The 13,625-nt window shown below is 39.1% G+C and overlaps 1 protein-coding gene across 4 annotated transcripts in view; it reads right to left on the bottom strand.

Moving 5' to 3' along the window:
- The window catches only part of LOC122533404 (atrial natriuretic peptide receptor 1-like), a 34,900-nt gene extending 21,275 nt beyond the window's left edge, over nt 1-13,625 (bottom strand). The window contains exons 1-7 of one of the 4 annotated variants that reach the window (XM_043663057.1): nt 13,589-13,625; nt 12,988-13,517; nt 12,646-12,816; nt 12,388-12,562; nt 12,072-12,277; nt 2,201-2,596; nt 1,279-1,393 (exon numbers count right to left, since the gene is read on the bottom strand). In XM_043663057.1, the coding sequence (XP_043518992.1) occupies nt 1,279-1,393; nt 2,201-2,596; nt 12,072-12,277; nt 12,388-12,562; nt 12,646-12,816; nt 12,988-13,210 (1,286 nt within the window). In that variant the 5' untranslated portion in view covers nt 13,211-13,517; nt 13,589-13,625. Of the gene's footprint in view, nt 1-1,278; nt 1,394-2,200; nt 2,597-9,151; nt 9,689-12,071; nt 12,278-12,387; nt 12,563-12,645; nt 12,817-12,987; nt 13,518-13,588 lie in introns of those variants that run through there. The other 3 variants (XM_043663062.1, XM_043663077.1, XM_043663070.1) reach the window with 3 other exon arrangements.

The following is a 13,625-nucleotide window of genomic DNA, read 5'->3' as shown; positions in this document are numbered from 1 at the left end:
AGTATATTTAATGTATTATATTTATGTTGTTTATATTCCTTATATTTATATTTATTAATATTTATTCTTATAAATAGATATATATACTAATAATATATATATTATATATATTATTAATATATAAATAACGTTTAAGTTATTAAAGATAATGCAAATATAAAACTGTAACATAATAAGTATATTCTTACACTTGTTAGTATATTTAATGCATTATATTTATGTTGTTTATATTCCTTATATTTATATACTCTTATAAATATATATATCTAATATATATCTAATTATATGTAATTGGATCATTATTTAATCATCTAATAATAATTGCAAGAAAGAATAAACGCGTGCTAAGAGACATTTTTCTTCGTACATGCGCGCTCTGATTTATTCTATGCTAACGTGCTCCATTTTTCTCTACAAGAGATAATTTAGCAAACACTTAATATTTGCATTTCCACGCGAGATGAAAGTATCGACGAAACTTCAAAACTCTAAGAACTACATGTACAAGCTGACTGTAGCTTTTCCGGCACAACTTTGTCAAGAAATTCTATGACTGAAAAACGAGAGAAAAATATTGTACAAATATATGCTGAAAAATTCTTCGTTCGAAAATTCGAAATAACGTTACCCACGTTAGTTCCACTTGTCCATTTTTATGAATACAAACTCGACATCTATGAAAACTTGAATTTATTACATATCGAATTTCTCGTTGACTTGCTTGTAAATTGTTTGCACTAATTTCTCACGCGTATAAATTTTTGTGTGGTAAATCTTTTGTTTGAACATGTGCACAAGTAGAAATCCAACCCAAGAGTTGGTCTTCCTCGACCTTATATTAATAAATATAAATTTATATATATATATCTATCTTTGTGAATAACGCTGATTCAGCCATTGCACTTATACTTATGCATAGTGTCCAGAACAACCAGTCTGACTGTATCCGTAAATTTCGTCTACGTAAACATAAAATCTCTTGGCTCCAGTTCATTGTGTAGAAAGCTCAACCTCAATTACCAAGGCACATCTTACAGATTAGATGATGTTTCATCCAAGCGAAAGCTTATTATGCTGTTATTTTGAATTTTTAAAGAGTAGCATGTGTTTCTTTTTTTTTTTTTTTTCTTTTCTTTTCATTTTCACAGAATCTACAGAAAAGTAGGGGACACGATAAAACACAACGCCACCGTTACCTTAGTGAAATAAAAAGATAAAAGCACATGTCGTTATAAAAGATTGAACGAAAAACTCGCTTCTCTATTCGTTTGCACTTACCTGGATGAGAGCTCTATGGAGAAGAACACGTATTCCCCGGAATCGACCATACCGAGCTGTTCGGCGGCTAAAAGAATTTCCCTGATGGTTGTCGAATTGGCACACATCACTACGACTGAAACGGAGAAAAACCTGTTTACTTTTCCATCGTTTTTACCGTCCTATTTACGCGACGAGACTCCCTGCCAGTTTCAACCGTTGTATCCCCCGCATCGAAACGACAACAGCGTTTGCTCGCGAACAAAATTTGCTGGGAATTTCTAGCCACCCTCTTGGGAGTCTGCACACGATCAACAATATGTCAACGTACTTATTTCTTCCCCCCGACGAGTAACTGTCTGCATAAATCTTATCACTTTCGTGAAAAATAAATTGTGTCATATTTGTGTTAACACAGGATCGTCGAGAATTGTTTCGAAATCCCCAAAAGGTCGACCACTATTGTTCTATATACTCGTTAAACAAGTGTAAATATTTTGCAATATTTCGCAAAGGAGAAAAATTTAAAAAAATATATATTTACGTTACAAACTCTCAAATAGTTTCGTTGGATTTAATTACCAAAAATTTAGGATATTCGTAGTTTACATTATGTATGACAGAGGTCAACGATGAAATTTAATTGTGAAATAAAAAAAAAAAAAAAAAAGATTCAATCAAACCAGTTTAATAATCTCGGTTTCACACTGAAGCGCGCAAGTTAAAATCGATCGGGCTGAAACTAATTCGTCGCGGTTGACCTTCTTCACGCAAGTTTCTGATTAACGACTCCGGTAACTCGATTAGCAAGATAATGAGCGTAGAAATTCGGAACAGTGTTTCAAGTGAAACAAACGGCAGCCGGGTGGACAAGGGAGGGTTGAACTACTCGGATAAATCTGAACGAGGCCCGAGGGGAGTGATGGAGGACCTCACAACTTACTTCTAGCGGACTTCGCGAGAAAAGTGAGCAACTGTCGATAGTCTTCGACGGTGGTCGATTCCTGGTTGAAGCTTTTGTGAACCGGCGTCTGATTCAGACTGGTGAAAACAGCGCTCAGAGTGAAGTGACACTCGGAGTTGCCGCGGCTGCTCGTCATCGCGTGATTGTGATAAAGAAGCCCGGCGATCTTCCATCCGAATCGTTTCAAGATATGTTTGAGCGCCTCGCCTACCAGTCGGTGAGAGCCCATCATTCTGGTCAACGTTGGATAGTGTTCGCCCTTGTAACGAAACGCGTCCGCCTGAGCACCCACGGTTAACACCGGTATACCCCATACGCCCGCGTATCGTGCCACTGGCGCGATCACGTAGTCGCAGATCGGGCCGAAGAAGGCATCTGTATTCACAAACGTCCAACAGTTCAGAAAACCCGCCCAGCCCTTTCTACGATTCGCTTCTCCTAATCTGGCACTTAGATCTAACTTTGTGTAATATAATTAAAATTGACATTATTGTGCAATTAAATGTGACACGATTGTATTAAATTGAAAGGAAACCTACCCTGCCTTCTCTACTGTCTATAATTAATTGTACAATTAAAAATTGATGACATTTTTGTGCAATTAAAAGCGACACAATTGTATTAAATTGAAAGAAAACCGACCTTGTCCTCTCTAATTTCTATAATTAATTATATAATTAAAAATGACACAATTGTATTAAATTAAAAGAAAACCCACCCTGCCCACTCCACTCTCTATAATTGTACAATTAAAATGATACAATCGTATTAAATTAAAAGAAAATCCACTCTGCCCTCTCTACTTTCTATAATTAATTATATAATTAAAAATGACACAATTGTATTAAATTGAAAGAAAACCCACCCTGCCCTCTCTACTATCTATTAATTAATTATACAATTAAAAGTGACATTATTGTACAATTAAAAATGACAATTGTATTAAATTAAAAGAAAACCCACCCTGCCCTCTCTACTTTCTATAATTAATTGTACAATTAAAAATGGCATTATTTCACAATTAAAAATGACACAATTGTATTAAATTAAAAGAAAACCCACCCTGCCCTCTCTACTTTCTATAATTAATTATATAATTAAAAATTACATTATTGTGCAATTAAAAATGACAATTATATTAAATTAAAAGAAAACCCACCCTGCCCTCTTTACTGTCTATAATTAATTGTACAATTAAAAGTGACATTATTGTACAATTAAAAATGACAATTGTATTAAATTAAAAGAAAATCCACCCTACCCTCACTACTGTTTATAATTAATTGTACAATTAAAAATGGCATTATTTCACAATTAAAAATCACACAATTGTATTAAACTAAAAGAAAACCCACTCTGCCCTCTCTACTTTCTATAATTAATTATATAATTAAAAATTACATTATTGTGCAATTAAAAATGACAATTATATTAAATTAAAAGAAAACCCACCCTGCCCTCACTACTGTTTATAATTAATTGTACAATTAAACATGACATTTGTATTAAATTAAAAAAAAAACCATCCTGCCCTCTCTACTGTCTATAATTAATTGTACAATTAAAAATGGCATTATTTCACAATTAAAAATGACACAATTGTATTAAATTAAAAAAAAACCCACTCTGCCCTCTCTACTTTCTATAATTAATTATATAATTAAAAGTTGTATCTATCTTTTTTATACATACAAGCTGTTAAAATGCAAGTAAGACAGGCAATATTTGTAAGTGAATTTTAACATCAAGACGACAAAGAAATTCGCTCATTTACAAGTGCATTTTCTAATTTATAATTTAATTTTAGTCCAAAAGCAACGTTGATAATTGTCACGGTTCAACGAATCAACTGACGAGCCATTCTTCCTGCAATATTTTATTTACATTTTACATTTCTTTCTCTTCTCTCTGCTGTATTTGATACAACGTTTGTCTCATTTGCCTCAGTGAGAGAAATATAAATCAGACGAAAAGAAAACACAGATTGATCAATTGATTCATTAATGTTCTGAATGATTTTTCGTAAATTACAAAAATTTTCGCACCTATTCTCTGAGCTTTGATTTCTTTGACGCGTCAGTCGTTAGTAGTTGATGTTAATCAATGCACCTCATTTTACACAAAAAGTCACTGTGTAAAACAAGGTGATTAATTTTATTCGACAAGGTGATTAATTTTGTTTACACGTTAGTGGTGAAACGATACAATAAAGAACTAAACTAAACTTTGTTATGGTAAAACACAGCCGAAAATGCGTGTTAATTAACGTAATTCATACAAAGCAATAACACAATAGATGCTTCGAGCAATAATGAATAAAATGCTGGCTTTTCCACTTTTTTTTTCACTTCTCTGTGTATGAATTATATTTTCGCATTACGCAACTTCTTTTTCACCATGTGTGAAACGAGATCTACGCGTATTTATTATTTCTATCGCCTATAACTTGAAAAACAAAGCTGGAACAATATCGAGCATGGACGTGAACGTGAACGTTTTTTTACGATTTTGACGTCTAGATTCTCGTTTCGTAAATATCGCACACTTTTATCTCTCTCTCCCTCTATATATATATTTGCGAGTAGAGTAGATAGTCTGAACAGCAGTTTCGTATGGCGCAAGATAACGGCCGCGTCGTCGAGAATTAAAAACATTCTCCTCACGCGGACAGCTTAAACCAGCGATTTAATTTCATCAGTAAGTTTCTCTTTACTGTATCATCCACCTTTTTCTTCCACTTCCTCTTTCTCCCATGTGCTTATTTATATGGACAGGCTGTCCTCGAGTTATGATATAATGGGTAGTACCATTCGAAAGAGAGTGAAGTCGCAGGAGGAGGTAAAGCTCGCGAAAATGGAATTAACCTACGAAAAAAAATATAATTCTTTTTAAATTTGTCTGACATCTCCCACGAATACGAATTTTCGTTCCTGATTGGCTAGTTGGGGGCCAATATCGATGGATTTTCACCTACTCGAAACTATGTCGAGTCTTCCGGCGAATAAGGACAGCTTCAAGAAGGAGACATCGCATGCAACGAATATTGGTGCAATTTCAAAAGAGAAAATATCGTCTGGAAAAATATCGAGATGATAACGTTAATACATTAACGCTAGAAAAAAAAATCGGGAATCGTTTCTAACAATTTTTATATTAATACGATAAATTCTCGAGCAACAAGTATCCTCTCGTTTCGTCGTTCATCATTTATATACACACGTACCGTTCATCGCAGTGATAGTCTGTCAAGCGTAGATGAGCTCGCGCGTAAGTGCGCACACATACTCGATGATGAAGAATAACATTCATTTATATGAAGCACTGTGCAAAAAATAAATATTGCTCTACATTTTCGTTTTGCTTCTACTTTGTGCAGGTCCACTCCCATTCGGATTGTACCACCAGTTGGATGGAAAAAACATTCTACGCGTTTATTTCTATCTACATTAATATTTTTTTTCTTTTTTTTTTTTTACCTCTCTCCAAAGGGAAACGGTAATTTTCTCAATTTCACGATCTTGCAATATCATTTGCAATTTACGAAGGAACTTCTTGTCGACGGAAATTTATAGAACGACACCTTCAACAGAGAGAGATCGAACGGTTTCCTGCAGTTTCACGATTCGAGTCGAGACGCCGTGAAAGCATGTTAACGTAGAATGCATATAAAAGGATCGGGCAACAGAGTGGGCTGGGAGGGTAGCAGAAATAGTCGAAGGATGGTTCACCATCTACTAAGTAAACGAGAAAAGATTAATGCCACGGGGAAATTGTGGATTTCGTAGTCAGCCGAGCAGACGATGGTCGCGAGACGGTTTGCATACACAACGTAGATCCAATTTGTTATAAATTCTAGTCTTGACTGACTATTTTATATCGTGCAGAAATTACAGGGAGAGAGAAAGAGAGAGAAATTGTTGGAGTAAACAACTGTCATCTTAACAAACAATTATCGTTTTAAGTAGCTGAACGCTCGATTCTTTTTGACTTTTGGATGTAATTCGATTTCAGTTATCATCGTGACAATTACATGTAATGAAATATTGATAACAAAATTGGCAAGATGATACGCGAGGAAATCTTATACTTTTACACCGTACGTTTAAATTACGATTTACGATTTACAGCCTTTAAACAACTTCGTTCTTTCTCGCATTCGCAAAATGAACAAAAATTTATTACTTTCACGCGAGACTCTCCGAAATTATTCCCCGGAACTTCGTCGGTCTTCCTTTTTTTTTTAAAAAAAAAAGCTACGCTGCAGAAGGACGAAGACAATTCAAAAATTTCCCGGGGAGGGAAAAAAAAAGGTTCTGAAAAAAAAAAAAGAAAATCGCCGTCCGCGGTTTATTTGCGCGGCGAAAAGGGGAAAAAGACACGCACGATGGTCGAACAGCGAGTAAGTTTCAGCAAGTATCCGCCGTGTATCGGTGTAATGAGAAAATTTACGTGACTACGTGCTACGCGACGTAACACGGTGACCGGCTACAGAGAGGAAAAAACTCGGTTTTCCTCTCTGGCCAGCATTTTCTCTCGTTGGCCGATCGATAGGACCCGGCGAAACGAATCGTTTCAACTTCGATACGGAAATTCGAATGCAGGCCAGTCTGCCAGCTGTTCGAGAACGCGGAGCGTGAATTATGCTGGGACGCGTGTTTGCTGCGAAAAGAATCGTCGCTGATGATTACCGCGTGTTCAATCGGGATCGCTTTACTGCTGCTCGTCACGTAAACACAGCCGCCTAACACAATCGCCGCGTGGTACGATAAAAAGCAAATAGGCTCGAACCTCTCAACGCCAATTTAAGGTGTTGAATAGTTCGTTCCGAGTTTGCTCTTTCTTCGACTTTCATTTTTACTTCAAATACGCGCTGCAACTTAATAAATAATTAATAAACAAATCAAGAAACAACGACATAGAAACATAATGAGAAAAGACAGTACCAAGAATCATTGATAATATATATCTTTTAGTTCTGCAAACTGCCGAATGTTTGAGACGATATGCACCAAAGATTTTTCACCTGAAGCACTGTACATTGACGTGTAAGAATTAAAATTTCTTTTTAAAGGAGTTACATGTAATTGTACAGACTTTGGTATCATTTTCCGCGTCCGACTGGCTTTTCCTTTAGATCCTCTAACGTGCGAAAGTTTCAAACACTACAAATAATCGAGCTGTTTATGAGTACGTAAAAAAACTTAGGATTCGAAGGCAGGTTTCACGTGTTCTATCAAAAAGTAAGTAAATATATCAATGTATTGCTTGCACAAAATGAAAATATTGCTTCCATACATTTCATTTAAACATTTTTACGAACAATGAAACGAAACGAAACTTAAATATTGAATCTGACTCGAATTCGCAAGTACATATTGGATCCGTTCCCGTCTCTAACGATCAAACAGAAGGCTGAAACCGATTTCAGTTCGCTTTCGTAAAGGGTTAATTTAAAATTAACCCTTTGTAATCGTATACTTCGTTCTCAGATGCCAAAGCTCTTTTACCGTGGTACCAAAGCAAACAGATTGTACATCACAGTGACAAGGAAAATCTGCCAACCTGGGAGCTCAGAAATTATGAAAGGAGGCTGTGTAGAACGCGTATGAATGTAGTATGTTCGTGTTAACGAACGCGATAATTTGTCTGACCATTTTCTCTGACCTGATGAAAAACACGTCTTTGGAACAGAAGGTGGAATCGCGGTGACATGCAACTACAAACTTCGGAGAGACTTTTCATTCGATAGGAAGCAGAGAACAAAAAATTGAAATCTCGAAATTCCTCGACATTAACACGATTTCGAGTTCTCGAGAGTGTTGTGACGATGTGATTTTAGTTTTGTTCGACTAAGAATACGGCAACTGCATTCGCGTTTATATCTGAGACTCGCTCGAAGAAAAAAAAGAAAAAAGAAACGAAGAACTCGTGTTTAGTAAAGCTAACGTTCTAATGAAAGATTCTTAAAGATTTACAAATGAAAAGAAAAGAAGGAACATCGAGAAAAAATAGTACACAACAGAAATGCCAAAATTACGAAATTCTTCTGGTTCAGTGAACATTCTCGAACACTATGGCACATGGCTGAGAAAAAGGGAGGTGTCAAAATGGGAATGCTAAGACGTTTGATTAAATGACACGACTTCGGTCGTCAATGAGTATGATATACGAATATGACGTCAATGGAGGATGCTCGGTCCCTTTCCGTTCCTGCGGTTCACCACGAGTCTAAGCGTCGACGACGAAACAAACTGTGATTAACGCTAAATGATCGTTCCAGCGGACGCGCGAATCGATTTCCGGCGGCAACGCGAATCGAGTGATCATTGTCATACGATAACACACACGCTCCACGATAAAACGGTCGGCGATTGTACGAGAGAAAAAAAGAAAAGAAGAAAACGCGCGAGCGCGTAAACAATTCTAATTTTAAAACTCGCGATAAGCGAAGACCGGCCGGTGAGTCGAGTGGAGCAAAGATCGGCATTTATTTGTGAAATTCGGCTCGAGTGTCAAGTCTTTGTAAAGAAAAGGATTGAACAGAATAGGGCAGAGCTACGGATTAACGTAGAAAGAAACGAAAGAAATTGGGTGGATCAGCTTGTTTGTGACATTCGTTCGTTCAAACAAATAGAAAGGAAGATCGAGTTAGTTGAGCGGTGCAAAGAAACGAAGGAGAGAATCGTCACAGCCACGAGTGCAATATCGTCGTGCAAAGCGACGCCGGCCACTTCGTTCCTTCACCTCGAATTTGAGTAAAAGAAAGATCGAGCAAAATGGAATGGATCGAATGAAAGAAATAAATTGGAAATAGATTGGACAGTAGATTGAAAGAAGAATGAAGAAAAGAAAAAAAAATCCATCAACCGGATGACACGATGGGCGGAGGACAAAAAAAAAACAAAAAAGAAGATCAGAAAAACGAACGACCTGCGGTCCGATTGATGTAAAACTCGAACGCAGCCAACGGTCCGTATGTGCTGGAGCATTGGGAGTTACGGTGATCAACCGTGATGTTCCATCCTGGTAGAAGTCCCTTGGCAGAACTGACTGCCTTCACCGCGAGTAGAACGGCCGGTAATATCCTCGGCAAGCTCTGCTCGTGTCGGGAGTCAGCCGGCGCTATCACTGCCAATTTCACTTCCCTTTCGAACTGTGGCCGCGTCTCGTGGCACTCGCTAGTCACCGATTGAACGGTTTCGGTCGTGTTCGCGTTTGCGCTCGCATAAATCATCGTCAAGAACAAGGTCAGCCTCATCGATAGGACGCTTCCGCGTCTTTGCATTTCGTTTCCGCTTTGATCCGTCCGCTCATTGACATCGGAATCCGATCCGATACTCTTTCAGTTTCATCGCCCCTCCGCGCGCAGCGGATAAAACCCTAAACGGTTTAATCTCGTCGATCGACCGTTTCGCATTTTCATCTCGTTTCTATTTGGCTTCTGGTATACTTCCCAGGAGTACAAAGGCCTGTGGCCACCGTGGGTGGCAATTTCGCGACGATATGATCATCGAATCGATGGTGATCGACGTGTCGCGTCGAACTGAAACAAAGCCTTTCTTTTCGTACGGATCGCAACCCCTATTCGGTACAATGTAACAACTGCGCGATTGTTCATTTGTATGATTGAAGTTCAACGAATTTCGTCGCTGGAGTTATTTTATCATTAATCGATAATGTATAGTAGAAACGTTCATGGGCGAGGCTTTAACCAATGACTGGCAATGATTGCCACTTTTCTGGTAATTTGGAAAACACGTGTGATTAACGATAGGTGCGCAATCCGTAACATCACGTTTTGCAAATTTCCAAACATATCTGTTTGTGTGATAAACTGATCACCACGTCGGTTGCGGATCAATCTCGGAACTTGTAACGCTGTAATTGCAACAAGTTGTAAGAAATAAGTAAAACCGGCTTTTCAAAAATAATAATTCCGTTTCTTTCTTTCTCTATCTCCGTTTCCTTCCCTCTCGAATAAGCGTCGACGCGTCGACGGAACCGGAAGAACGGCCGCGTGTTATTTCAAACGAGGGGAGAGAGCTTCGCGGGCGAAACGAGCGAGCCTCAGACCGCGCGAACGGAACTGAGAAGCCAATCTTCGAAGCCTTCCCGTTCAACTCTGAATCGTGCCACCACCGATGCCGGACGGTCGTTCTCTTCCTTTTACTCTTTCTCTGCCCGCTCCTTCCGTCCTTCTCGGCCGCTTCTCCTCGCCCCTCTAGCCCCAGGGATAGATACCTTGCTGCGCCGATCGCGAAGATAGGGAGCAGAACAGCAGAAACGCATGCGTCCGAACTTTGCACATCCTCCGCCTTCTATCAATTGTCATCTCCCACCCCTTCGCTGGTACACGCTCTCTTGCTCTCTCATCTACATAGCACTGTTGTTTTATATCTTTTTATGGACATTAATGATTCTTTTCTTTTCCTTTTCTCTTTCTTTTTTTTATTTTTTTTACTTTTTTTTTATCTCAATCTGAAAATTTGTACGGTGGTTCGGTGGAAAGTATCTTAGCATTTACTAGATAGTTTTTAAGTTTACTAAATTGGTAAATAGATTTTAAAATATATGTTTTGTACACACGTAAGTAGATTCCATTCGTTGCTTCTTTTTTTTTTTTTTTTTTTTCCTCCCCCAAAATCTGAGCTCGCAAATCTTAAATCAATGAAATTATTTGATTTAAAGTGTTGATGAAGAACCGATTCCTCGAATAGGACAAATTCTCTAAACGATTTAACTAATCGTTGATAAGGTATTAATAAATATTTAGAGAAGTAAATATAAGGAGACAATTTGACTTATCGACGAACGAGGAACAACGACAATTCAATTATCGACAAAAGGTACGCTTCTTATCGACGTGAGAATTCGTCGATTCATCCCGCGTCGTTCAAACGTGAAATCACAAATTCGTATATCACTCTAGATTTAATTGGCTAACAAACAATACTTTAACAGCAGGTTTAATATATTAGTAGCCTTGTAATACTTAAATGGATATCAAACGCGTGCACAGTTTTTTTTTTTTTTACATTATTTGTTGAGAAGTATAGTTTAAATATAGACATTGTGACGCGTCTTTCGTGTATCGTACTATAGCAGAGCAATAATAGAAATGCTTTGGTGATAACGTGTTGTGATAACGCACAGGAAACAATGCGATAACAGTGACTTCGGTTAATTGATACGGGCAATTAGATCAACGATCGCACTCCTGTTTTTCTCGGTCCTCGATCAACCGTGAAAAGTCAATAGAGAAAAAATATGAAAAATCGAGCGAGAGCAATCACGAACGGAGAAAAACAATGTTCATTTTGAGATAAAAGTTAAGTATGTACATGATTGTTGAAGCGTTTTACCATATCATACAGGTGATGACCGTGTGTACATTCATTTGCACATAGCTCTTTCGTTCCCAAAATTCCCTCGTTGTCGTGCCGTCCCCTTTTTAACAATGTCTACTCGTCGATGCAAGATGATCGAACATGATAACGGATAGTATGCTCAAAGTCGAAGCATACTTGAGATAAAATGTGCATGCCGAATTATGTTTTATCCACTCGCGTGTATACGCGAAAACGTCTCCTCTCGTTGCATCTGTTTTCTCTGTACGATTTCATTACTCGCGCCGAGGAGAGAGCCAGGCAGAAATATTTCTCGCAATGATTGGTGGTTCCGCAATCATTCGCGTAAACGTTTATAACGTTGATCAGTGATTCGCGAGGCACGTCAAAAAAAAAAAAAAAAAAAAAAATGTACGCCAGCTTATAGTTAGAAGCGACGGTTAGTCTTGGCGGGGCTCGTCAATCGATAGAAAGCGGATATTGAAAATGTCTGGGAAACTTACCACCGTACCAATCACCCACGTGGTTCTGCAACACTTCCGCGTAATCTATGGAGACGGTGGTTTCGACATCGAACGTGCCGAACGTAAAGTTTCGTTTCTTGATAAACTCTACCATGGATTTCATCATTAACTGACAAGTGTGTCTGCCGGCAACCTGACTCTGCCCGTTCGTTGCGTACACCAGATGTACCCTCCGCCACTCGTATCTGCGTTAATTTAACACAACTAGTTAGAATAGAAATTGCTCAAGCTGAAGTCAAAGTTAAGAATCGCTTTTGAAGTGATTCCATGGTTGATTGATTCTCTTCTCATTTACCGGTTCATTAGAGCTACGAAGAAATTGGCGAGATCCCTGAAGGCCACGTTTCCGATCCGCGTCGTCATAAAGTACTCGTCCTTGCACTCGGTCTTCTTCTCCGTGAAATCGAAGGTGAACCCACCGGTGGTAATCAACGGCGCGCCGAAGAATTTCACCACTCGGCCGACAGCCGCTGAAATTAAACATCAACCTTGAACGAAACCCGAACGTGGACTTGTAAAACTGCTAATAGACAGACAACCCTACGCTACTTACCTACGCAATAATCGCAGGCAGGTCCGAGAAACAGATGAACGCAATTCGAGAAGCTATCGATCGCGCCGATCTGGGCGTACGTCGCGTCGCAATGATCGTCCTGCGAAAGAAACTTTAGTTTCAACCAGTGGGGTAGAAGTCCTCGCGATCTGGCTTCGAAGATAGCCAAATCTGTGAATATAACCGGCAAATGAGCAAAAGACTGTTCTCGAGGCTGTTCCAACAACATTTGCAATAATTGCGTTTCAAAATAATTCGTTCTCTCGCACTTTTGCTGCTTCGTACCCGCGCGAAAAGCGACAACGATCTTGGAAACGATGGGGGGGGGGGGAGAGAACTTACCGAGAACTGGGAGAACTTTCGGCAACGCGATGTCGAACATAGGATCCGCCGGCAGAAGAACCGCTACCCTCAGCTCGCAAGAGAACGTACCGTTGCGACTTCTCTTGCAAAGGGCCTCGCAATCGTGGGCCAGTTGCACCTCACGGCAGGTCACTTTCCCATTCACCGGACACCAGCCAATTAGCCAGGTGATCGTCAATGCAACGATCCAATTGGTATCCATCTATGTGACACGTACGATTCTTCTCGCTGCCTTTCCCCGTCGCGTTGCACGTTTTTTTTTTCTCACTCTCTCTCTCTCTTCAAACGAGATCGGCGTACCGCTTCAAACGTTTCGACAACGATGAACCCTTGTTCGCTACTACTGTCTCGCGAATGTCACGACCAACGATCCCTGTCTTGCTTGAGTTCATCCTTTTCCTTATAAGTCTTCGTTTCTCCCCCTAGTTCCTTCTTTCGATCGTCGTGCTGTCTCAATCAGAATGAACCAGCGCCGGACAACTCGATACATCGATGGATCGACGCTCCAACTGCAAATGATCCACTGACGCGATCTATGCTCCCAGTTCCTTCCAATCTATGCGCCCAGTTCCTTTCCTACCATAAGATTCCTGCAAACGGTACGTTTCCAATCCGAG

The sequence above is a fragment of the Frieseomelitta varia genome, unplaced genomic scaffold (genome assembly GCF_011392965.1).
Source record: "Frieseomelitta varia isolate USP_RPSP 00005682 unplaced genomic scaffold, Fvar_1.2 scaffold_146, whole genome shotgun sequence".
In the NCBI taxonomy this organism is placed as follows: domain Eukaryota; kingdom Metazoa; phylum Arthropoda; class Insecta; order Hymenoptera; family Apidae; genus Frieseomelitta; species Frieseomelitta varia.
Note: the sequence above shows the minus strand (reverse complement) of the source record. Positions and strands in the feature narration are given on the sequence as shown.